The sequence below is a fragment of the Brassica napus genome, chromosome C7 (genome assembly GCF_020379485.1).
Source record: "Brassica napus cultivar Da-Ae chromosome C7, Da-Ae, whole genome shotgun sequence".
Classification (NCBI taxonomy): Eukaryota; Viridiplantae; Streptophyta; class Magnoliopsida; order Brassicales; family Brassicaceae; genus Brassica; species Brassica napus.
This window is the reverse complement of record NC_063450.1, coordinates 45946700-45970792: the sequence shown is the minus strand read 5'-3', so window position 1 is coordinate 45970792 and position 24093 is coordinate 45946700. Positions and strand designations below refer to the sequence as shown.

The 24093-nt window shown below is 34.5% G+C and overlaps 4 protein-coding genes across 4 annotated transcripts; 2 read left to right on the top strand and 2 right to left on the bottom strand.

Annotated features, from left to right (window-relative positions):
- Positions 1-1222: 1222 nt before the first annotated feature.
- Positions 1223-5813, top strand: LOC106440083 (sulfate transporter 3.1). Its single transcript, XM_013881672.3, has 12 exons — positions 1223-1658; positions 1833-2040; positions 2452-2623; positions 2806-2871; positions 3188-3301; positions 3586-3702; positions 4245-4371; positions 4466-4752; positions 4869-5059; positions 5144-5229; positions 5307-5383; positions 5477-5813. Exons 1-12 carry the CDS (start codon positions 1313-1315, stop codon positions 5660-5662), a joined length of 1977 nt encoding a protein of 658 aa, XP_013737126.1. The 5' UTR covers positions 1223-1312; the 3' UTR covers positions 5663-5813.
- A 447-nt stretch (positions 5814-6260) lies between these two features.
- LOC106440085 (high mobility group B protein 1) lies at positions 6261-7858 on the top strand. The gene is made up of 8 exons (XM_013881674.3): positions 6261-6418; positions 6583-6658; positions 6755-6868; positions 6952-7009; positions 7110-7154; positions 7266-7346; positions 7423-7503; positions 7609-7858. Exons 2-8 carry the CDS (start codon positions 6591-6593, stop codon positions 7687-7689), a joined length of 528 nt encoding a protein of 175 aa, XP_013737128.1. The 5' UTR covers positions 6261-6418; positions 6583-6590; the 3' UTR covers positions 7690-7858.
- Positions 7859-8008: 150 nt separating this feature from the next.
- LOC106440084 (vacuolar cation/proton exchanger 3-like) lies at positions 8009-11800 on the bottom strand. The gene is made up of 10 exons (XM_013881673.3): positions 11374-11800; positions 10870-10937; positions 10361-10389; positions 10077-10273; positions 9608-9829; positions 9354-9494; positions 9147-9263; positions 8766-8819; positions 8565-8681; positions 8009-8412 (listed from the first exon to the last, which is right to left on the bottom strand). The coding sequence occupies exons 1-10, from the start codon at positions 11653-11655 to the stop codon at positions 8257-8259; spliced, it is 1383 nt and encodes a 460-aa protein (XP_013737127.2). The 5' UTR covers positions 11656-11800; the 3' UTR covers positions 8009-8256.
- A 5798-nt stretch (positions 11801-17598) lies between these two features.
- LOC106440086 (calcium-dependent protein kinase 13) lies at positions 17599-20555 on the bottom strand. The gene is made up of 7 exons (XM_013881676.3): positions 19595-20555; positions 19340-19483; positions 19020-19172; positions 18810-18925; positions 18545-18712; positions 18225-18455; positions 17599-18078 (listed from the first exon to the last, which is right to left on the bottom strand). Exons 1-7 carry the CDS (start codon positions 20217-20219, stop codon positions 17929-17931), a joined length of 1587 nt encoding a protein of 528 aa, XP_013737130.1. The 5' UTR covers positions 20220-20555; the 3' UTR covers positions 17599-17928.
- Between the last annotated feature and the right edge of the window lie 3538 nt (positions 20556-24093).

Genomic DNA, 24093 nt, shown 5'->3' with positions numbered 1-24093 from the left:
ATTTGGAAATTATTCAAAACTTGAACAAGTAATGAATAAGTTTGGTCAATTAATAATTTACCACGTTCCCATCCAGCTGTGATCGCACTTCGTCTTCGTACAAAGAAACGGAAATGCATTAGTCCCAACTATTTAGTATCTTACTTTCCTACCTTTGTATGTTTATGCAAAATGTTAGTATCTGAAGCAAAAGCTTTTGGTCAACTTTGGATTATTTTATATTTGGAACGGTTAATCCGAAGACATTACTGAAGCAACGTTGAGTTTCATGTGTTTGGATCCGTTACCAAAATCAACAGTTAGTTTTTTTTTTTGGGTGCAAAATTAACAGTTAGAGAGAAACTTATAATTACATAAAGTAAGAACATACCATAGTTAATTACAAGTGTATAAAGAGGTATAATATTTAACACCGACTAAAGTATTGTGGCCATTCGGTGTTGCTGTATCGTCATCTCCAACTCCTAACGTTAGGCACATTCACGATAGCTTTTCCAAAAATATCCCACATCGCAAAATCGTGTGACGTAAACCTGGTAGAATCTACCTTACTATATGTATATTTGGATATTTATAAATATCAAACATAATACTAAATACTTAACATTTTTACCCAAAAAACATAATACTTAAATAAGTTAATAACCCATCTGCTAATTGCCAAAGTGTCGGCAGAGCCATACATTATAAAGTGGTGTAGTGAGATGGATGGGAACGATGATGAAGTGAAGTCAGTAGTCGTAGAGTTAGTTAGGGGTAGAAATGGAAGATATGATTGAAAGTGGAAACGTCAGCTTTCTGGCTCTTTGCGTGCTGCGTCGGGACAAGACATGCATCAGACATTCAGACTCATATATGCGTGAGCCGGTGTTTAGTCCATCTTCCATCTCTATTTTCTTACTCTCTTGATGTTTCTTTTTATGATATGAAATGAAATATGATAAACTAGATAGAGCATAACACAAAAAATTACGAATATTAAAAAACTTAGGATACCAGGTAGATCTGCGTCCATGATTATATTGGCCTCGTATAGCTGGCCTCAACTCAAAATAATAATTCAGAAAATAAACAACTGGAATAATTACGAGTGGTTCATTTGGTAACTCAGTTTCACTGGGTGATCTATTTTGATAGTACATTGTATTATTTTCTTATAATTATTTATTTACTAATGCACAGTGCACACTATGCTAAAACTACTATAAAAAGAAGAACCCACCTTGGCTCTTCTCCTCACTCCTCACTTACAGCCGCCAAAAAGAAAGAAAAAAAATCCAACAAAAACTTTCCTAAACCGACCGGTCTTCATATGGGAACGGTTGACTACACATTTCCTCAAGGAGCGGACGAGCCGCACCGTCGCCACCACACGGTGGAGGCTCCAGAGCCTCAGCCGTTCTTGAAGTCACTTCAGTACTCAGTGAAGGAGACTCTGTTTCCAGACGATCCTTTCAGACAATTCAAGAACCAGAACGCATCAAGAAAAGTTGTACTAGGCCTCCAATACTTCTTCCCAATATGTGAATGGGCTCCACGCTACAATCTCAAGTTATTCAAATCAGATCTCATAGCCGGTATCACCATCGCTAGCCTAGCCATCCCACAGGGCATTAGTTACGCTAAACTCGCTAACTTGCCTCCCATTCTTGGCCTTTGTAAGCGTTATACCTTCTTCTTTTTTTTTTGTTCTGAAAACGGTTATTTGTATTAATCAATTTTATTTTAAAACAAGAAAGAACAAAACAAACTCGGTTCCAGCATTTTATGCTCTTGTCGTCAACTCAAATATATATTCAAAAATATCTAATTATTGTTTCCGTGGCGGTAAGACTCGAGTTTTGTTCCACCACTGGTGTACGCGGTGCTGGGGAGTTCAAGGGATTTGGCGGTGGGGACGACGGCGGTTGGGTCTCTGTTGATGGGTGCGATGCTTAGCAAAGAAGTTAACGCTGAGAAAGATCCTAAGCTCTACCTTCATCTTGCTTTCACAGCCACGTTTTTCGCAGGCGTTCTCGAAGCCTCCCTCGGCATTTTCAGGTCTCGTATTTAGTTTATTTCCATATTTGTTTTTTACTTAAAATCAGCCTACCTGAAGTTTAGAGTGGGAGTTATATAGATCCAAAGCATGTGTAACAAAGATTTCGGCATAAAAAAATATATTACCAAATAGTAACTTTTAATTTACCAATTAACTCTCTTTTGTTTGTACGTAAAAAGATAGAAAACATGATAAATAATTTAGAAAGCACTAGGCCATGAGTGACATTCGTCATGGCGAGTTACGTCACGAAGCAACTGTATGATTTCTGTGACGTATACATACATATAGGTAGGTAGAAAAGGGTTACTACATGATGAGACTGGCTAACTTGGTCATGATGTGTTAACGAGGCAACCTAATAATTAATAGTCATTAACTACGCAAAAAAAATTAAAAATAATTTGCAGGTTGGGATTCATAGTGGATTTTCTATCGCATGCAACAATAGTGGGATTCATGGGAGGAGCAGCGACGGTGGTGAGCCTGCAACAGCTTAAGGGTATATTTGGACTTAAACATTTCACAGAAGCCACTGATATTATCTCCGTCATGCGTTCCGTCTTCTCCCAAACTCACCAGGTGTCACTAATAATTTTACTTAAACATGTGTTTCTGTTTGTTTATTCCTTACGTTAATTAGTATTCACTAATACATCCAAACATATCATTCCCAATGTCAGTGATTATTCTCCTAATCAAATTAATAATTGTACTTAGACATTATTAAACATGTGTGTTCTGTTTGTTTATTTGTTGTGTAGTGGAGATGGGAGAGTGGCGTTCTCGGCTGTGGTTTCCTTTTCTTCCTTCTTTCCACCAGATATTTCGTAAGTATTATTATTTCTCATTCTACCTTAATAAATCGATTAATCCATTTCTTTTCGACAAGGCGGATTTTAACAAAAACACGTTTCAATGATATTTCGATTCCATTAATCTACTCTTTGTCTTTATCAATCTTTTTCTTACAAAGAATAAATAAGGCATCAAATAATAGAAAATTACAAAGAATATATAAGGCATTAAATAATAGAAAATTAAATTTTGTAGAATCGAAAACGCAATTAGTTAATGTGTGTTTGTTTTCTGATACCACGTGATTAGCTAATAATAATGTGTTCTAAATGACGAATTGATTATCAGAGCACGAAGAAACCAAAATTCTTTTGGGTGGCGGCAATGACTCCTTTAACCTCAGTAATTCTTGGAAGCCTCTTGGTTTACTTCACTCACGCTGAGAGACATGGTGTTCAAGTGGTATGTTTTCAATCTAATTATTTTAATATTACAGTAAGAAAACTTCAATTTATTAAGGCCAGGTATGTATACCTTTCGAAATCTGACAAGTTAATATATATACCACACACATTTAACCGAAATATAAAAATGGAAACGTTGGGTAGAATATTATGGGTGGAAGAAAAAGATACAAGAAGCAAGACGTGGGCTTATATGGGCATTTTCAACATTTTTTTATATATTTTGTCCGGATTGGAAATTAAGTGATGATAGAGTAAAGGAAAGATGTATGATTGTACCAGATAGGGAACCTGAAGAAAGGGTTGAATCCACTCTCCTTGTCTGATATGGTCTTTACTTCGCCTTACATGTCGACGGCTGTTAAAACTGGCATCATCACTGGGATCATAGCTCTCGCTGTAAGTCTCATGACTCCTTTTTTTTTTGATCAACTAGTCTCATGACTCCTAAACACCCTTTTACTCTCATTTTTGCTAGATTTGGAAATGCTGAATATACAATATTATATATAGAACTAGAGACTAGCTATACAAATATTGAATTAAACGTGGAAAACTATTTATGTTGTTGTTATTGTAGTGTATACAATAGATAGAGCAAATTTTATAGAATAATTATGTCTGAAACAATTATTCCATAAATATTTTGAAGTTCATTGTCAAAAAAATATTTTATAGTAATAATCTTAATAAAAAATTGTATAATTTGGTAACCATAAGACATGTTTATTATACTTTAAAATTTTTGGCTCGTGAATGTTTCATCATGCTTTGTCAAGGACCAATTTTGTTTAGTACCGGTCTTATTCTTGTCTAAATAATACATTCTCCATTTAAGTTAAAGGCTAGGAAACTAACCAATACGGTCAACCTATATAACTCATAATAAGCAATTGAAAAAGACCCATCCAAAATAAGGTGAAATTCATGCATAAACGTAGGAAGGAATCGCTGTGGGAAGGAGCTTTGCGATGTTTAAGAACTACAACATAGACGGAAACAAAGAAATGCTCGCTTTTGGAATGATGAACATCGTTGGTTCCCTCACATCTTGTTACCTCACAACCGGTACGAACACACATTCTAATGTTTCTGCATTATCACATTAACTATATATGATTTTTTTTAAAAAAATATTAATTACAACTTATCACACTACTAGGACCATTTTCGAGATCGGCCGTGAACTTCAACGCGGGTTGCAAGACTGTGGTGTCGAACATAGTGATGGCTATTGCTGTTATGTTCACATTGCTCTTCCTTACGCCGCTTTTCCACTACACACCACTCGTCGTCCTCTCCTCCATCATCATATCCGCAATGCTTGGACTCATCGACTACCAAGCTGCTATTCATCTCTGGAATGTCGACAAATTCGACTTCCTTGTCTGCATGAGCGCTTACTTTGGGGTCGTATTCGGTAGTGTCGAGATCGGACTTGTTGTAGCAGTAAGTGTATACTTTAGCGCAACGTTTACATTATACATAAAAACATTTTATAAAAAATTGAGTACTTTTATACAGGTTTAAACGTAATTTGTTTTTTCTTTTGCCACGTGGTGAAGGTGGCAATATCGATAGCAAGGTTGTTGCTATTCATGTCAAGGCCGAGAACTGCGATAAAGGGAAACATACCAAACAGCATGATCTATAGAAATACTGAGCAGTATCCTTACTCAAGAACCGTTCCTGGTCTTCTCATCTTGGAGATTGATGCACCCATCTACTTTGCGAACGCTGGTTACTTGCGTGAGAGGTAACCTTAGTCCTAATTCATAAATACATGCCAAATATGGATGTTAGTTATTTATTTTTCCATTCGTTTATATATTGGGCACAGAATCACAAGGTGGATCAACGAAGAAGAAGAAAGGGTCAAAACATCAGGAGAAAACAGTTTACAATATGTTATACTCGATATGTCCGGTAATTACATACCTTGATTTTCTCTGACATCGTCTTTGATCAAGGCTTACTTTATGTGTGTGTGTTGAGCAAAACAGCTGTCGGTAATATCGACACGAGTGGTATAAGCATGATGGAGGAAATTAAGAAAATCATCGACCGAAGAGCGTTGAAGGTAACGTAGCAAGTCGTATAATAATACTTCTTTAAGATGTGTTGCCGTATAATAATATTTCTCACGTCATTTAAAAAAAAAAAAAATTCTCAGCTAGTATTGGCAAATCCAAAAGGAGAAGTCGTAAAGAAACTGACCAGATCTAAATTCATCGATGACAAGTTGGGAAGAGAATGGATGTTTTTAACGGTTGGAGAAGCCGTGGAGGCTTGTAGGTTCATGCTTCACACTTTAAAAACCGAACCGGCCTCCAAAGGAGAGCCTTGGAACAACGTCTAGTTCCTTTTTTTTTTTTTTCTGTTTAATCGTTTGTGACTCGTTACCAAATAGTATGATGTAATCTCAAATATCAGGAAAAGGTAAAAGAAAAATGCATTTTGTATAATATTGATTATTTTTTTTTGAAAAAGGGCTTTTTCAGAATATAATATTGATTATTGATGATGAGTCACATTCAGTCTGGAGTTAGTTCTCTCGACGTTACAATAAAGGAAAACGTAGAGTAAAAAAACGAAACTCAGGTATACAGATTTATGAACTTAGAACTTTCTAGTCATTAAAAAATGTGTGTACATAATATTGAGATTTTTGGAACGATCGGTTTGGTTTGGTCTGGTTTGATTTTCTCGAAACTGATTGAAAGTCAATACGGTTTGTAAGTGTGAAATTTTGTGTTGTTACCACTTAAATTCATATTAGGTATTGAATCAATCTGGGCCATAATATACCCAACACAAACCATACCTTGGATAAAAGACCGGCCCATCTTAGACCCGCACGTGACTTCCGTCGCATCCTTATCGTATCATCTATTTGGCGGGTAACCGTTTGATCGCAACGACCTTCCTTTACTATTATCATCTCACCGCCTATAGCAGGTCAAATCCCATGGGATCTTGTGCACACTTCCTAGGTTAAACAGGTAACCGGTAATAAGCATCTCTTTCTCTCCGACCGTCTCTCTCTTTTGATAATGCTCGAGTAGGTTTGTCTGAAACGAACATATCTGACATCCGTCTTGAGTACTCTTCTAGGGTAATGGATTCTCTCTGTTTTTTCTTTTGGTTGGTTTGGGAGAATCTGGAGCTTAGCTTGATTGCAATTTGACTTATTCATTCGTTTCGTTGTTAAGATTGATTCTTCTGATATTATGTTCTATGTTGAGTTTGCTATGTTTCAATTTGCTTGGTTCTATACAGTTTCCAAGATGAAGACAGCAAAGGGGAAAGATAAAGCTAAGACCACCAAGGAAGCCTTGAAGCCTGTTGATGACAGGTTACTTTCTTGCTGAATCGTCATCCTTTAAAGCATCTTGTAGCTTAGGTTGGAGTGCAGAGACTGGGTTCTTAAGCTTTTTTATTTTATTTTCAGAAAGGTGGGAAAGAGGAAGGCACCAGCTGAGAAGGGGGAGACTCGTAAAGAGAAGAAGGCCAAAAAGGATCCTAACAAACCCAAAAGAGCTCCTAGTGCCTTCTTTGTCTTCCTGTTAGTTGTATTCTTGGATCCTTGCTTTGTTGTTTCTGTAATATGTTCTAAAGTTACTGCTTGGGTTTCTTTTTTTGTTTCAGAGAAGATTTTAGGACAACTTTCAAGAAAGATAATCCAAATGTGAAGGCTGTATCTGCTGTAAGCATTTGGAAGATTCCTTGAAAAGTGTTACACGTACTTTAAATCCTTTGTTTGGATCAAGTCCTCATAGTCTTTACCTTTGCTTTTCCTTGTGAAGGTTGGGAAAGCTGCAGGTCAGAAATGGAAGTCAATGTCTCAAGATGTAAGTCTTATACTTTGATGGATATATCTGCTAACCGTACAAACTCATCACTTGTGAATACTCTGTTTCGATCTTTTTGATCATTAGTTTTCACCCTCTTCCCTTTTGAAGGAAAAAGCTCCATATGAAGAGAAAGCTGCGAAGAGGAAAGCTGAATATGAAAAGCTTATGGATGCATACAACAAAAACTTGGTAAGCATTAAAGCCGTATCTCGCATAGAATGACATATATTGTGTCTTAACTCTGGTCTTCTTGTAATGGGTGCAGGAGGAAGGGAGTGATGAATCTGAAAAGTCTAGGTCTGAGGTGAATGATGAAGATGAAGATGAAGATGAAGCTAGTGAGGAGGTAACAATTCCTATAAACAATGCAGATTTTATACGATACCCGTTGTGTTTTGCTGTTGAGTTATAGGTTTCTGAAGAATACATTTCCCTTAATGTTTCTCTGCAGGAAGCGCAGCTTGAGAAGGGAAAGGCAGGAGATGAAGAGGAAGAGGATGCTGATGCTGATGATGACGAGGAAGAAGACTAAATGTGTGTTAACAACTATAGATCCAAATGGTGTGTACTTTTCTTTTTTACTTTCCTAAGAAAGCGAAACAGTTCTTAGCGGTTCAAGGAGGTTTGTTTCAGCTTATTATCCACAACAACAATGTAACATGACTAAACTCTCCTTCTAATGCATCTTGTGTTTCTTGATTTTTTTTAAAAAAGTCGAATGTAATACCAAATTTAATGCAGACTAGTCTTTTTGAACATGTCAAAAGCTAGATAACAATAGTAAAATTAGAACCACAATTCATCAACCAACCAAATAAATTTTTGTAGCCTGATTGGTTGGGTTTATGAGATAACCAGCTAAGCTCTTTTATATATAGTTTTTATAATATACAGGATTAAACATAAAATCCCAACAAACAAATAGAAACAAATGTAACCCTCTTATAAAACATCAAAGAAACCTGTTTTCACCAAGCTACCTCACTCACTAGCTCATTCATGCTGAGGAATCTCTCTAACAAGTCTCTTCCATTTTGTCTGACAAATCAATCAAATCATTTTTTTTTCCCAAGTCATTTGATGATTTCTCTTATATATTCTAAGCAGAGACAAATCCTCCCCCCACACTGTTCTTGGGTTGCATCCCCAGGCCGGTACCTTTTGGTTGAGGAATTTGGTCGACGAAGAAACATGCGGCGATGATGACATAGCACAACATTAGAACAAGTCCCTTCATGTAATGAGATGTTCCATCCTAATAACCATCCCAAAAAAAATACAAACGATTATTATGAAGTAAAATACAGAGCAAATTATATTTAGCTAGATATATTAAAATTAGATGTATTCATTCATATTGTTATCATAATATAATATTTGATTGCAAGTGTAAGGAGAAATGTTAACCTGTAAAGTGAAGGCTGTGATGATAATTGCCAGGGCTAGACAGCTTGTTTCAAGGATGTTGAAGTTGAGATCCATCTTGATTCCCATGATCCATGCAACGATAACACTCAAAGGGACCTGAGAAAACACACCCCATTAATATTGTCTTAGATTTCTTGTTACATCGAACATAAACATTTCATCGAATCTTTCATTACTTACCACAAACAAAGAAATCTGAGTTGCAGAGCCCAACGCGACCCCTAGAGATATGTCCTGCAACATTGTGACCAATTTGTTAAGTATTTTTGCAAAATGCTATTAATCAATTAAATCTCTTTTCTATCAAATATTTTTGCAACAAGCAAATTTTGTTTAAAATTCTAAATATTGTAGGTTATATTTTAACAAAAAATTTACACTAAGCATACTACTAATCAATTAATCTCTTTTCTATCAAATATTTTTGCAACAAGCAAATTTTGTTTAAAATTCTAAAATATTGTAGGTTATATTTTAACAAAAAAATTACACTAAGCATAAACAAACTCAGACAAGCAAAATGCCAGAGGCTAGAACGTTGTAAAGCAAAAGAAAACTCACGAGCTTGTTTTTGAAAGCGAAGATGATGGCTCCAGCATGCTCAGCGGCATTTCCAACAATGGGAAGCAATATGATGCTTATGAAACTCACTGATAGTCCCCATGAGTCCGATGCATCCTGACCAAATATTTGTAGTCTCCATATTAATATTGTTGCTGTTTTCTTATATAATTCATGGAATTTAAACATATAAACTTAATTAATTACCTCGATCGTGGCCACAACATACTCTGATAGCAATGCGATGACGAGTGTCATCCCAGCGAGCCAAGCAAATCCGCTCCAAAACCCTATCACCGGATTTTCCTCAACAGTCACTTCATCATTATACGTATCATCCTCGTCATCCTGAATTCCATTGAACATATAATATAGTTATATCATTTTTTTTATTTTTTTTTGTAACAAAACATCATTTATTCACATTCTACTTGATCTAGTAAATTATAACTTTTAGTTACCTCTTGTGCTTCAAACAATTGGCGGTGAGTCCAGAGCTGGAAGATGAGGTAAGCAATGTAAGCAATAAGCATGACGATGCTGCTTGTCCTGGACAGGCTAAGAGACATTTTGTTGATCAGCGAGGCCGATGCTTCTCCGGTCGCTGCATATTTTAGCAGCAATGGGAGTAAATGACATAGCAAACCCATAAGCAGCAAGAAGAAGTTCACATCAGCTTGTTTCTGTTACAGTGAGAAGAGAAACATCACATTAGAAAAAAATCACACCAGCTTTCCGCTACTATTACTTTAGTAAGAAAACTTGGAAAAATTTTGAGAATATTTATTGTATTTCAATGCATTCTTATATATTAAATTATATATATTATAATTAAATCTGTTAGGTTTGGCTACACTAAATTATGTATTCGTAAGTCAAATTATCATGAGAATTAAACCAGAGCCTACAAAGGGGAGATCATATATATACCCGGTCGAACCGCTGCTCGCGGCGGATATTGGCAATTCCACCACAGAAGAGGGAAGAGCCGAGAACTAGGAGAAGGTTTGAGAGAATTGAACCCAACAGAGAGTATTTAACCACTGCCACTTTGTTATTGGCCAACGCTAGTATCGCTATTATTAGCTCCGTCGCGTTTCCACAAGTGGCGTTCAACAAACCGCCCACTGCCAAGTAAATACATTGAAACATTTAAGCACGTTACCGAGATTGCATTTACATGATTGATAGTTCAATTGGTACGAATGTGTTACCTGTTGGGCCGGTGTAGAAAGCTAGTTGCCTGCACGGGTAAAGGAAGAACAATTACGGGTAAAGATTATAATCTTTATGTGATATATGGTTGTATATTTTTCTTTCAAACTATATATGGTTGTAGTAACTACAAATTCCATTTTACGATACTTGATACTTATATAATATAATAAAAGCTTTTAAGGTATTTTATTAAACGCATAATATCACATGACAATTTTTTATTGCAAGTACTTTTTTATTAAAGAAACAGAAACTTTTAACATAGTTTCAAAATTGCAAAAAAAAAATGTAAAAAGGTGATTTTCACCAACAATACATAATCAATCAATCATCTCATTTAGTCAACACAACCAAATTTCATTATAATTTTAGTTAGATTTAGATACTAAATAAAATAAAATTATATATTAAAATTATTCCTTAATCAGTGAAACTAATATTAACAAAACACCTGAAAGTACGAAAATGATAAATTGTTGTAGAGGATAACTAGATAAGTACTTACCCTGTCAAAAAGCTAACTCGCTCAGCAAGAGGTGTCAGTCCTGTCAAGCTCAGTCCAAATATCAACGGCTGTGGCACATTTAACAAAAGAAGCGTATTTTATAAATAGATAAACTTGTCAAAAAAAAAAAAAAAAAAAAAGATAAACTTGTCTTTATCTTTTTCACGCAACGCACTAAATAAAGGTAACGGATAAATTACGTGGCCATGATACATTAAAATTCTGAACCATAAAAGCAAATTAATTATTATGTAACCATAAAATTACTCACGGGATTTGGACGAATTATTTAATACTCTTCCACAGATATAATACTTTTTAAAATTAGTTTGTAAAATAATTTGAAATTAAATAAAAACTGGTTTGAGAAATTCATATTCCCTCAAGGCTTAAACTAAATATTATTTAAACTCAAGGAATTCATTTGGAAACTGAACAATGATCGCCTAGTTTCTCTGGAAAATTTAACCAAAATTGACAGAGAGGAATGAAAGAGGAGCTTACGCGACCGTAGTGGTAATAATCGGCGATAACGGCGAGAGGGATCGCGAGAAACAAGACAGCGAGTTTAGTACCAAGAATGACTTCTTGGAGATTAGAGAGAACGTTCTTGAGACTTTTGCATGGAACCTTCTGAATCAATCGCAGGTCTGACTTCTTCCTTAGCGACGATGACGACATGTTGTGGGCCGTTTTCCCATGTCGCAGCTCCCTGCTCAAACCCTTTGGTGTCCCGTTTGCGTTTTCGCTCTCCGAGATTCCCCATGGCTCGGCGATACTTCCCATAGCTTAATACGTTTGAATGTCATTACATCTGTGTGTGTTGTGTCAGGTTCTGAATAAATAGGTGGCGACTATGTATGTGTTGTTGTTTTTGCTTAAGTTGGGTCCACTTGCGCAACTTCCCGGAAATTTCCTCTTTTCTGTTTTTATAAGTGAAGTTTTTGGTAGGTTTTTGGTTTCTATTGACGAAAATCAAATTTATTATATTTTGGTAGATTTACAATTAATTAGTTAAAATACTTATGTGATTGAGTCAACTGCGAGATGAGGGTAACTAGCAAAATGGCGTACGATTGTTTTATTTAGGAAAGTAACGTAGATACTCACAGATACGAAAAATCATCAATTTTAATTGTATTATATCTTTTTTAAAAAAAGAACAAAGATACTTTACGTAAAATAAAGTAAAACTTCATGTCAAAAAGTTGTTTTTAACATTAAAAAAAATTAATATATGCACACTTATTTCTTCAAAGCTTTTGTACATTTTTATGTGTGATCTCGCTCCATGTCTCTCAATTTTGGTTCTCAATCTCGACCGGCCTTCCAAGAGACTTTTTTTTCCCGCTATCATATACTACCTCTATTTCATAATAGTTTATGTTTTAAAAGATGTGTTGTTTTAAAATAGTTGAAGTTTTGATATATTTATATTATTTTTAACTTTACTGAAAACTGCGTAACCAATTAGATTTTACGGTCATTTTTTTAATTGTTTGAATGATTTTTAAATTATATTTGTAAAATTACTTTTTGGAAAAAAAAAAATTTCTTAATCTTTGTGTAATGAGTCAAAACATCATGTATTTTGAAACAAAGAAAATAACGATTATACCTATCATCTTAGGTATCTCTAGTGGCATTAAGAGTGAGTGTTGAGAGGATATCTTAAACTCTGAAGGTATTTGTGATTGGTTGGGTTTTTTTTTTTCTGAGTAGTTGGTTTTGTTCAAATCAACTTTTTATTGTTTAATTTATTTAGTCAATATATAAGATATCAAACAAACAAACACCACCTTTGTTATATCATGTTTTGGGAAATAGAAACAATCACGTTGTTGTGTTGACAATGGGTCTGATATGTTAGACCATCTCTAGTGGTACACAATAATTTTTTCCATATTTTTATAATATAGTTATTTGTCTCAATGGTTTACTCTATGACAGAGTAATGTTAAGTTACAAAAAAATATCGAGTAATGTTGTTTTTTTATTCTATATTTGGAGTAAAAAACAATATTATTATATATTCTACTATATTATAAAGTAGTTTTATTATAAAGTGAACCATTTGAACAAATTCAATTCTATAATAAAGTTATTCTAAAATTATTGTGTACGATTAAAAATTCTTTTATAAATGAAAAATCTCTTAATGCGAGCCCCAACAAGCTATGCAATAGCTTCAAGAGCATATTTATTGCATGTCTCTTAGATTGGGATTCTTAGCGTAATATAAGGTACGGTCTCTTAGCTTTTAACTAAAAAAGGTAAGAGACGTTTCTTATATCTCTTATTTAATAGACGTCTCTTAGTGTTTTTAGTTAAAATCTAAGAGACCATATCTTATATTACGCTAAGAATCCTTAATCTAAGAGACCTGCAATAAACATGCTCTAAGTAAGAGACGTTTCTTATATCTCTTATTTAACAGACGTCTCTTAGTGTTTTTAGTTAAAATCTAAGAGACCATATCTTATATTACGCTAAGAATCCCTAATCTAAGAGACCTGCAATAAACATGTTCTAAGTTCGGATCTAAATTGAGTTAAAATGATATTGTGTTAATTTGGTTGGGAAATTGGAGGCAAATGGGGCACAACTAATATGACGTATGAGTTACCTTAGTTGAATTATTTGTTACCTCGATATTGATATGATATGATCATGTGTTTTATTTTGAAATTTTCAAGAATCTTTTGTAGAACAATCTATATTATATGTTTTTGTGGAGAAGGCTATCTTATGTACTCCAATATAAAATATCACTGTGAACGACATTTCTGGTTTATGAGAATACTGTCTATTTCTAAAGTTTAACGATTTCTAGTTTTTGATAAATTCTGTCAACTATTTGGTCGGTTTCGGTATGAGAGCATGCTACTAGGTAGAGTAGTTTGAAAGCTTACCATCTCAGTCTGTTCGAGTTTGAATATCTTTCGACTAATGCTAAAGGATGAACGGATTTTCACTTGGACCGAAGCCAGATTGACTAAGCAGTGATACATTAATTCACGGTAGAAACCGAATTCAAAACCAATATAAATACACATTGAGTTCCGAGAGATACCACCATACTGTTTTTATAATTACTTACAAAAAAAAAGAAACAAACTATTCTTTATCATTTTGAATGTGGATCTACTCTATAGACATGTAGTATTACATTGTGCTTGAACATGTATTCTTTATCATTTTTAATATGTGGATCTACTCTATATAAATATAGTATTACATTGTGCTTGAACATGTGATTTGGAAACCTGCTGGCACGTGTAAAGAATCTTTCCATGGTTTTGCTTAAGCTTTTTTTTTAGTTTTTGACCAATATGTTATAATTATTATTTCTGATATACTAAATTTTAATATTTCTAAATAAAAATATGCATGTGTTTTTAACAATGTCTAAGATGTTTTTGTAGTCTTTTGATTAAAAGAGAATCTCCCATTTCTCTTCAATATCTTTTTTTTTTGGGTCAAATCTCTTTCAATATCTTTTTTTATGACAATATTCATTGAAAATTCCGATGGAGGAGGTGATATAACTTGCCATTATATAATAGTAATAAACTGCATCTCGTTTCCCATCGATTTATATCTTTGAAACCCTACTAAAATGAATATTTTCCATTAAATAATTTTATATCAAATTGGGATGTGTATTTAGCATATTATCTGACATTCTAGATACATATATATAATATATCCTTAATAATGCATATATAAATATTATACACGCAATGTAATGTGTTTGATAACAGTCATATTTATAAGCTTGTATGTGTGCGACAAATAAATCTATATTATAAAAATTGAAGTATTTTTTGGTACTCTTTGAAAACATATATAAAAGTATAAATGATAATTGTTTGGAAACACAGATATACTCATTTAGAAAATGCATTTATAATAAATTAAGTATTTTTTGTATTTCTTTTATTTACAAATTCTGTCACTGTATTTAAAATCAATTTAAATTAATTAATTACAATTACAAAACTTATCTAGCCAAATCAATATTCATATATTGACCATTGTTAATATTGTACGAATATTAACCAAATTGCATGTAGTCAAATATAAAAAATTTGAGAGTTCAATTTTCAAGAAAACAAAATATCATAAAATTAATAATAATTCATAGAAAACTAATTTTTGATATGTTGTTTTATTTTAAAATAAATTAACAAAAAATTACAGGTTAATATATGAATAGTACAATTACATCAAATTGCATCAAGTTATAAAAAAATTAATATAATATTATGTATAAATATACATGAATTTTTTTTTTATAAAATCAGCAATTTACAAATTTACGTTGAACAAAAATTAAATCAAATATCCACAAGGGAGTGCCGAGCGCCGATTAAGTTCTAGTGTTCTTTTCGGATCAAAGTACTAGTTAGCGATTTGACAAGGAACATGGAATAAAAAGAGAATATCCATTTTCGTAGCCGAGACACCAAAAAATCAGGCCTATAATAGCCAACAACTGCAACGTCTAAATCATACGTGACTCCAGTTTTTTTTGTAGTTGTAAAGTATTGGCCATCATTCATACTACGATGGTCACCAACCATTTCAAACTTCAAAATTAGAATACCGTGTTGTGTTTTTATGGCCTTCAATTGTTAACTCGAATAGGTTTTTATGTAGTCAGATGACATTTCAAACTCGAATAAATAGTTGGTCACTATTCAAAAAAATACTTATTAAATACTTTTTTTTTGTTAAAGGGCTTAAATAGGTAATGGGGAAGGAGAAATCTGGACTAAACTTAACTAGCAACTGAAATTAATTGGTTACAAAATATAATAAGTAATATATGTAGGGTTCGGCTCCTAAATGCTTAATTTGTTTAGGAAATTTTCACTTTAACGGCCAAGATCTAGTAAATATCATCCAGAAATAGTCGTTCAAGCATATCTCACATGTAACACAACTTTAAGTCATTTCTTGACTTTTTAATTGTGTGATTTATATCACTTTCCATTGATTGTTGCCATACGTAAATCACACCGAGCCAAAACGAGATGCTGGGGGAAATTCCAAAAAGAATAGAGAGTTGTGGAGCTTTCCGGAATATTTAATAACATAGTAGTATAGTACAGTACCATTCGTACGCGACACATGTGTCTTTGAGTTGTCTAGTGTTGGCGTCTGCTTCTCATGGTGCCCACTTGAGTCTATATCTTATAAAGTTCTTCAGTACTTATTGTAAGTTTGTAACTCTGTTTCTTCATTGATTTGTATGATTCTAATACTGACTTGCTTTGTTGGGAAGAAGACATAGGAGCTTTGAGAATGATTAGCTCAAGCTTTGGAATTTTTGTGGTTCTACAGATATTCCATCTATTACTTACAATATATATATATATATATATATATATATATATATATATATATATATATATAATTAGGTGATGTATTCGATGTTTGGGTTTAACCATTGTTTCGTAATATAGTAGTAGTAGGCTTTTTAAAAATACAGCATATATTAATCTCTTGATTCAATATGTCGCTTTCTTGTTTAAGCAACACTTAAAAAATTTAACGAATTTGTATTGTTTAAAAATACTTTTATTACTAGATAACTTTATAAGAAAATTCCAAATATTAAAACTTTGTCTGAAAATTAGAGAAGAGGTTGAAAATGGTAGAAGAAATAGCTAAGCTATGCATGCTTCACTCTCCCCGTAGATCCTGATTTCACATGTTATATTAGGATTGAGCATTTTAAATTTGATTCGTATCATGTCAAACGATTAAAATATAAACCTTCCATTATAAATCTTCAATTTTTCTCTTGGCCAAAAAAGAAAAAAAATCATCTAATTTTTTCTTGCAAGAGAAAATTTGAAGATTTAATATATACTTTTTAGCTTGTATTAACTGACTAACACAAATTTTACCATTAGTTGAATAACATATTATTCAAGAAATTATTAAAATATGATTGATTGAATAAAAAAAATTGTAATATATCTGACACAATCAATACAAATCTTTATCACTTCAATTTCTCTAATTTTGTAAGATATATTGTAGTTGCTGAGGTGAGCAAATGGGATTCTTCAAGTATCACATCTTTTAACGAGTTTGTGAAAACCCAAATCTGGGAAACTTTAACATCATAAACCTCAAATCTTGTTGAATATGATTGCAAATCTGCAGTAGGATGTTACTGTCAACTTTAAAAGAAAGCAAGTGCCGTATGTGCTTACTTTTGTTCCTGTAAGATGTGATTCATATCGAATTAAGAACGGCCCATATAGACATAATGGATCTGGTTGGATTGTTCTAGATCTTGAGCTGCATCGTTTTGTGAGACGTTGATTGATCTTTTTTGATTCCTTTGCAGGCCAATAATTGTAGGTGGGTTGCTTTCTGGTGTTAGTCACTTGACGTTGATGCTCTAGAGCTGAGACAAGGAAATTAGGTACTAGGTAGCTTTCGTGTTAAGTTTGAAATCAGCCTCGTGATATCTCGATATCTATATATTAAATGCTTGAGATTATGTACTCTAAAATTTTATTTTATTTTGTCTTGTTTGTTTTATCAACTTTAACGCTCTTAGGTTATTAAAGACAAGTTTAAACTCACAAATCCCAAACTTTAATTATGGGTCTTAAGTAACTTGTGTATCAAACTTCCGTCATCAAAATATACCTGGAGTAAATTTGATTTACAAGTGTTCAGCATACAGATGAGCGAGTTGTGAAATGATGCACAACACTGACGAGGTTAAGGAGCACAAAAGAATATTACAGAAAGGTCGATGTTTTTATCTTCTACACATCAAACATTGATTCTCACGTCTTCGACCTTTTCTACCACAACAAACACAACTCATCCCACAAACCGATAAAGGACACAGATAGCACAAATCACCAAAAAAATAGAAAGTAAAAAAAACGAAAGATTTACAAAAAAAAAAAGATTGATTCCGAGTCCCAAGCTGTTGTTTGTCTTTACTTAGCTTAATACTTGACGTGGAGGGACGTGACGTGAGAGACAAACTCTAACAAAATCTATTACTCACTTTGTTTGCTATTATTCATTGCCTAGGTTCAATGATCCGTCCTTCATTAGCTTGATGCTTAGGCTATTGAACCTCCCTCTCGAGTAATGACGAGAAGCCTTTCTCCAATCAGTTCCTGTTTTCATCATTGCCGCAAACTCTTCGTAGCTTATTCTCCCATCCTAATGTCAATCATCCATGTCAAACATAACCACAAGAAAAAAAAACATCTTCAACAACACTAACAATAGCTCTAAAAGGTGTTCTATCTAACGATGTGATAAGTGAACTCTTTACAATCCAACTATAGCTCTAAGGGACCGCTTACCTTGTCAGTGTCAACTTCTTGGAATATATCATTGGCGACATCAACACAGTCATCTCCTCCATCTTCCTTTAAGGCTTCACAAAGCTCTTGGGGGAGAATGTAACCATTTCCATCCTTGTCAAAGTAGGAGAACGCTTTGCGGAGATGCTCATCGTTTGCTACCTTCTGCAGGTGGAGAGAGACTGCAACAAACTCTCCATAGTCTAGTGTTCCTTTCCCTTTAGTATCCACCTGTTTTACACAAATCTGAATTTAAGTGAACTAAGATATTGTGTTAGGTGTCAGACATATGGTGATGTAAGGGAAAAGAATATGTGCACCGCTTCAATAAGCATCTGAACTTCTGATTCAGCTAGCTGTGTACCAAAATCGCGAAGTCCAGCTTTCAACTCCTCGACGGTAACAATACCGTCTTTGTCAGTATCCATCTTGTTGAACATCTCCTTGATGTCTTCTACTTCTTGAGTAGATAAAAATTCAGCAATAACCTAAGTTTGATTCAAGGCAAGTAAAGAGATAAGTTTAATCAAAGAAATGACCAATGCAGCAAATAAGCAACAGTGAGAGTTTTCTTGATTAACGAACCCTCAAAGCTTTTCTCTTGAATCTGTTCATCACTGAGAACTGCTTTAGTCTGGACTTGACAACGTCTCCAAGAGGGATATTTGGAGCTTTCTTGGCGTTCTGAATCCATGGGTGCTCTACAAAATAAGAAATAAATAAGCATATGATATCTTTTGGACTATCTCCGGATCCATGAAGTGATTAGGCAAAGAAATAGTAAATTCTATGTACCAAGCACTTGTTTTGCAGTTAGCCGGCGCTTTGGATCAGGCTCTAACATTTGTCTGACAAGACTCTTAGCAGTCTCTGAAATGTTTGGCCACGGTTCCCTCTTAAAATCAATTATCCCTCGTAAAATAGCCTGAGCAACTCCTTGTTCCGACTCTGTGGTTGACAGAAAGAAAATAAAAAGGCTGAAACTACAATAACCTAACTTACTAGTACTATAAGAATCCATAACCAATAGTAACTTTCTGTAGAATGCCATAGACGCATATTACAAGAATCAATAAGCAAACGGGAAGAGGAGAATAAAGAAGAGAGGAAGGCACCTGCCCAGAAAGGAGGAACTCCACAGAGGAGAATATAAAGAATGACTCCAGCACTCCAAATATCTATTTCTGGTCCATAGCTCCTCTTTAGCACCTCAGGTGCCATGTAATATGGACTCCCAACTATCTCCGAAAACTTCTCACCTGACAAATATGTGTAAGCTTTGTAAGACAACAGCATCATCAAGCCACAATTAAACTTGCCTAGTTGTTGCATCTAAGGTATCAATCAAGAAACATCAAAAAGCTCTATACCTGGCTTGAAGAAGATAGACAATCCAAAGTCAATAGCTTTCAGCGGAGAGTTCTCCTTCTTGTTAGCAAACAAGAAATTCTCCGGCTTCAAATCTCTATGAATAACACCGTGCTTATGGCAAAGCTGCACAACCTCCATGATCGTCTTCGTGACTCCCGCCGCGGCTCGCTCCGTGTAGTGCCCTCTAGCCACAATCCTATCGAAAAGCTCGCCCCCTTCACACAACTCCATCACCAAATGCACAGCGTTGTCGTCCTCGCAAGCCTCCTTCAGAGTGACGATGCTCGAGCTCTTAGGCAAATGCTGCATAATCGCCACCTCCCTCTTCACGTCCTCCACGTCCACCTCGGTCCTGAGCTTCCTCTTGGAGATGGACTTGCAGGCGAGCAGGTCGCGCGTGGATCTCACGATGCAGAGGTACGTGACGCCGAACTCACCGCGCCCGAGCTCTCTGTCGAGCAGGTAGCGGTCCTCGATGTTCTCCTTGGGGACGTCGCCGAGGACTCGAATCGGCGCCGGTTTTTTACCGCCGGAGGCGTCTTTACGGCGGTGATCGTTGCCGGAGTAGTTGGATTTGACGTCTTCTCTGGCCACAGCGGCGGGAGATCTGCAGCAGTTCCCCATGAGTTGTTGGAAGCTCAAAGTCTCGAGCTTTTCTTCTGGGTTAGCTTAAAGCGTCGAGCTTTGGTCTGGGTTAGCTCAAAGTCTCGAGCTTTTCGTCTGAGCTATACAAAAGAAGAAAGTGATATAGCGAAAGGTAGAGAGATCTCTGGGAAGCTCTAACTAGCTAATCTAGGGTGGCGCATTATAGCCTTTGGAGGGAATCGTAACAGTGGGAATCTATGGAGAGAAGAAGCATAGATCGAAGAAAGGCTACGGTGAAGATGAGTAGGTAGAGACTAGAGAGAGAGAGAGGACTCTCTCCTTTTTGATGTTTTCTATAAAACTCAAATCATAATGTGGTCTCTTTGCTTTATTTCTCTTTTTTGATAGATGGTCTTTTTTTTTATTTTATTTTTCAAATAAAGATAGATTATAGATAAATGGTCTTTACAAAAAGTCGACAATCTTGGCTTTCTCTCTCCTCTGTGTTCTTTCTTCCAAACGTTTCATACAGATGAATGATTGAGAAAGCCAAGCTAAATGGTCTCTCTCTTTCTTTTCTCTATCTTTCAGAGAGAGGTTTCGTCAAGCTGCTCGGAGCTTGACTCCCGATGTTCGGGCTATGCCTCTGGCAAGCGGTGGCTACCAAAGCACCGTCTTGGCCGGCTTCTGACTCCGGCAAGTGGGTGGTTCTCATAACACAATCTTGTCCGGCAACGACTCTGGCAAACGATGGCTTCTACAGCACCGTTTGGCCGACGACTTTAGTGAATCATCGTCATCTCCGGTGATTTCTCTAGTATAGCTCGGGATATGTCCGAATTAGTTTTTAGTTTTTAGTTCTTTCCTTTCGTTGATCATCGTTTTCTTTACTTTTCCATGGAGTTTTGTTTGTATTGAGTTTTTAATGTTGGATAGCTTCATCCTTATCCCCATTTTAATGGGTCGATTCATCTTCATGCTTACACTTATCTTCAAAGATGGATTTTGCTGATTTGTTTGGATCTGAGCTATCTCTGTGTTTTTTTCCTTCGCGATGCAATTGAAACTCATTCTCTTTAAAGCGATGATTGGTACTGGCTCAACCGTATCTGGGTTTGTGGCATTCGAAGCTTTCGTTTATGGTTGTTTCCGTTATCAGAGCTTCCGTGTCCCGCGACAAAATCTTGATCGGTAATCCCACCCTTGCCTCGTGTCCCTTCACGCACCAGCGTCTTCACACGTGGCATAGAGCTGTCGAACTTTTGGCGTTTCCCCGTTTGGGCCTCGTCTTGTCTGGGCTATGTGTGCCCCTTTGTAAAGGCCTACGTTTGAGGCTTTCATTGTAAATGTGTTTGGGCTCTCTTAGAGCTTTTCATAATAATAAAGAGATGACAAAAAAAAGAAGATAAGTGGTCTTTACTTATTTGTTTTCTATGATCTATCTCTTCAACATAATAAAATATAACAACTTTGGCAAACAAATATTAAATAAAATAAAACATAACAACTAAATTTCCCACAAATTCTTAGAAAGTAATTCATAGTAGGTGTCAATCTATAACATTATTTTTGTGTAAAAATCACACTATTTTACTGTGATTTTAGCACTAAATTTTTAATTTTCCTTTTACAACTAAATTTTACACTAAAAATGTATTTTAATTTTTCTATTATTAGATTAGAAATTTCATTATTATTTTATATTTAATATAAGAATTTATTATGTAATTATATTGCACAAAAGTTATATAACACTCAAATATTTGTTTTTAATTAATATTTACTATTTTAACGTATGATAAAATTAAAATAATTATATTAAACAATTCAATATACATAATATATCTATTTATCTTGCTATTGATATTTATTTAACTAATATTTTATAAATAAAAATAAGTGACTAATATTTAGTGTTGTTAATAGTAGTGTATCAAATTTAGTGTTGTACTGTAGCTTTATATTAAAATCATCTCTGATTCTAATATATATTTTACTGAGTAAAAATAGGTTTTGTTCCATAAATAGAATAATTTTATATTTTTTGCTCATTATTTTATTTTTCATTTTAAAATAAATTAACATTAGAATAAAACTCATTTCTATTATAAGGTTATTCTATTTTAAAAAAAGAAATAAAATAATTTATTAGAAACGATCTAAAATAATGTGATTTTTAGAATTTGATTTTTAAAATTTGATTAAATGAATTCAGTATAAAAATTACACTGCCGTTGGGTTGGGATACTTTTAACATATGGTCAATTGGGACGAAAAACTATTGTTATTGGCAGTAACTATTTTTTTATTTGCAGTAATTACACATTTCCCAGTGCATTAAGTACTTGGTCCGGTGCCAAACCAGAGAACAAGACTCTCATCGAAGCTGTAGTCTTTTAATCTTTCAAAAGAAGTCTGTATGTTGATACCTTGGTCATCCAAGTGTTTGATCACTCTCGTGGCTTAGGATGGAGTTTCACATATCTTATTTGGGTGGAGTGGATCACAAACATGTTTTCGGAGCTACAAACGTTTGTATACTAAATCTGAAGCACCAATGATGCGTTCACATTTGACCCATATAACCAACCAAATTTTAAAATGTGGAGATCTATTCACAGCTACCAAAGCGTATCACATCTAGGGGTGTTAAAATGGATAAACCAACCCAAACCAAACCATATCCAAATGGTTTTAAGTTTATATGGGTTATGGTTTTAACCAATCCATTCGACAAATGGATTGGGTCAGGTCAATCCATAACTCATTTAAGTTACTGAGTTAATGGTTTTAATGGTTAACCCATGAACAATAATTTTATAGCTTAAATGGTTACTAAGTAAAAATATTATTTTGGGGCTGAAAACAAAAAGAATACTTAGACTTTTGATAAATACAATTATATGGTTTTGGCGTTAGAAACAATTTTATTATTTTAGCAGGAAAGATAATTTTGTCATGTTAGTGAGAAAAATATATTTAACATTTATGTGGAAAACAAGATTTTCTGTTTTAGAGGAAATAAAGTTTTACGGTTTTGGCGAGAAAACACAGTCGATTTTGGCTGGAAAATACAATATCGCGGATTTAGCGGAAAAATAAAATTTTGCGGTTTTGGCGGGAAAACTCAATTTTACAGTTTTGGCAGTAAATTCAATTTTACGGTTTTCACGAGAAAAGACGAGTTTCTGGTTTTGGCGGGAAAACAATTTTTTGCAGTTGTGTCTGAAAACACAATTTTTGCCGGGAAAACACAATTTTACGGTTTTGGCGGAAAACTCAATTTTACGGTTTTGAGGGAAAATCAATTTTGCAGTTTTGGCGGAAAATTCAATTTTACTGTTTTGGCAGGAAAACTTAATTTTTTCGCATTGGCGGGAAAATCGATTTTGCAGTTTTGGCAGTAAATTCAATTTTACGGTTTTCGTGAAAAAACACGAGTTTCTGGTTTTGGCGGGAAACAAATTTTTGCAGTTGTGACAGAAAACACAATTTTTTGCCGGGAAAACTAATTTTACGGTTTTGGCGGGAAAACTCAATTTTATGGTTTTGACGGAAAAATCAATTTTGCAGTTTTGGCGGAAAATTCAATTTTACGGTTTTGGCGGGAAAACTTAATTTTTCCGCATTGGCGGGAAAATCGATTTTGCAGTTTTGGCAGTAAATTCAATTTTACGGTTTTCACTAAAAACACGAGTTTCTGGTTTTGGCGGGAAAACAAATTTTTGCGGTTGTGACAGAAAACACAATTTTTGCCGGGAAAACTCAAATTTACGGTTTTGGCGGGAAAACTCAATTTTACGATTTTGACGGGAAAATCAATTTTGTAGTTTTGGCAGGAAATTCAATTTTACGGTTTTGGCGGGAAAACTTAATTTTTCCGCATTGGCGGGAAAATCTATTTTGCAGTTTT

What these genes read in the sequence shown, in the direction of transcription:
- LOC106440086 (XM_013881676.3), bottom strand. Translation starts at nt 20,219, where the DNA reads ATGGGGAACTGCTGCAGATCTCCCGCCGCTGTGGCCAGAGAAGACGTC. An exon ending in GTCTATCTTCTTCAAGCCAG is followed by an intron (nt 19,484 to 19,594) that starts GTATAGAGCTTT and finishes CATATTTGTCAG; the next exon opens with GTGAGAAGTTTTCGGAGATA. An exon ending in AACTGCAAAACAAGTGCTTG is followed by an intron (nt 18,926 to 19,019) that starts GTACATAGAATT and finishes CTTATTTTGTAG; the next exon opens with AGCACCCATGGATTCAGAAC.
- LOC106440085 (XM_013881674.3), top strand. Translation starts at nt 6,591, where the DNA reads ATGAAGACAGCAAAGGGGAAAGATAAAGCTAAGACCACCAAGGAAGCC. An exon ending in TTGAAGCCTGTTGATGACAG is followed by an intron (nt 6,659 to 6,754) that starts GTTACTTTCTTG and finishes TTTTATTTTCAG; the next exon opens with AAAGGTGGGAAAGAGGAAGG. An exon ending in ATGTGAAGGCTGTATCTGCT is followed by an intron (nt 7,010 to 7,109) that starts GTAAGCATTTGG and finishes TTCCTTGTGAAG; the next exon opens with GTTGGGAAAGCTGCAGGTCA.
- LOC106440083 (XM_013881672.3), top strand. Translation starts at nt 1,313, where the DNA reads ATGGGAACGGTTGACTACACATTTCCTCAAGGAGCGGACGAGCCGCAC. An exon ending in CTGGGATCATAGCTCTCGCT is followed by an intron (nt 3,703 to 4,244) that starts GTAAGTCTCATG and finishes GCATAAACGTAG; the next exon opens with GAAGGAATCGCTGTGGGAAG. An exon ending in TCGACCGAAGAGCGTTGAAG is followed by an intron (nt 5,384 to 5,476) that starts GTAACGTAGCAA and finishes AAAAATTCTCAG; the next exon opens with CTAGTATTGGCAAATCCAAA.
- LOC106440084 (XM_013881673.3), bottom strand. Translation starts at nt 11,655, where the DNA reads ATGGGAAGTATCGCCGAGCCATGGGGAATCTCGGAGAGCGAAAACGCA. An exon ending in CGAGTTAGCTTTTTGACAGG is followed by an intron (nt 10,390 to 10,869) that starts GTAAGTACTTAT and finishes TTACCCGTGCAG; the next exon opens with GCAACTAGCTTTCTACACCG. An exon ending in TCGCTTTCAAAAACAAGCTC is followed by an intron (nt 8,820 to 9,146) that starts GTGAGTTTTCTT and finishes ACAATGTTGCAG; the next exon opens with GACATATCTCTAGGGGTCGC.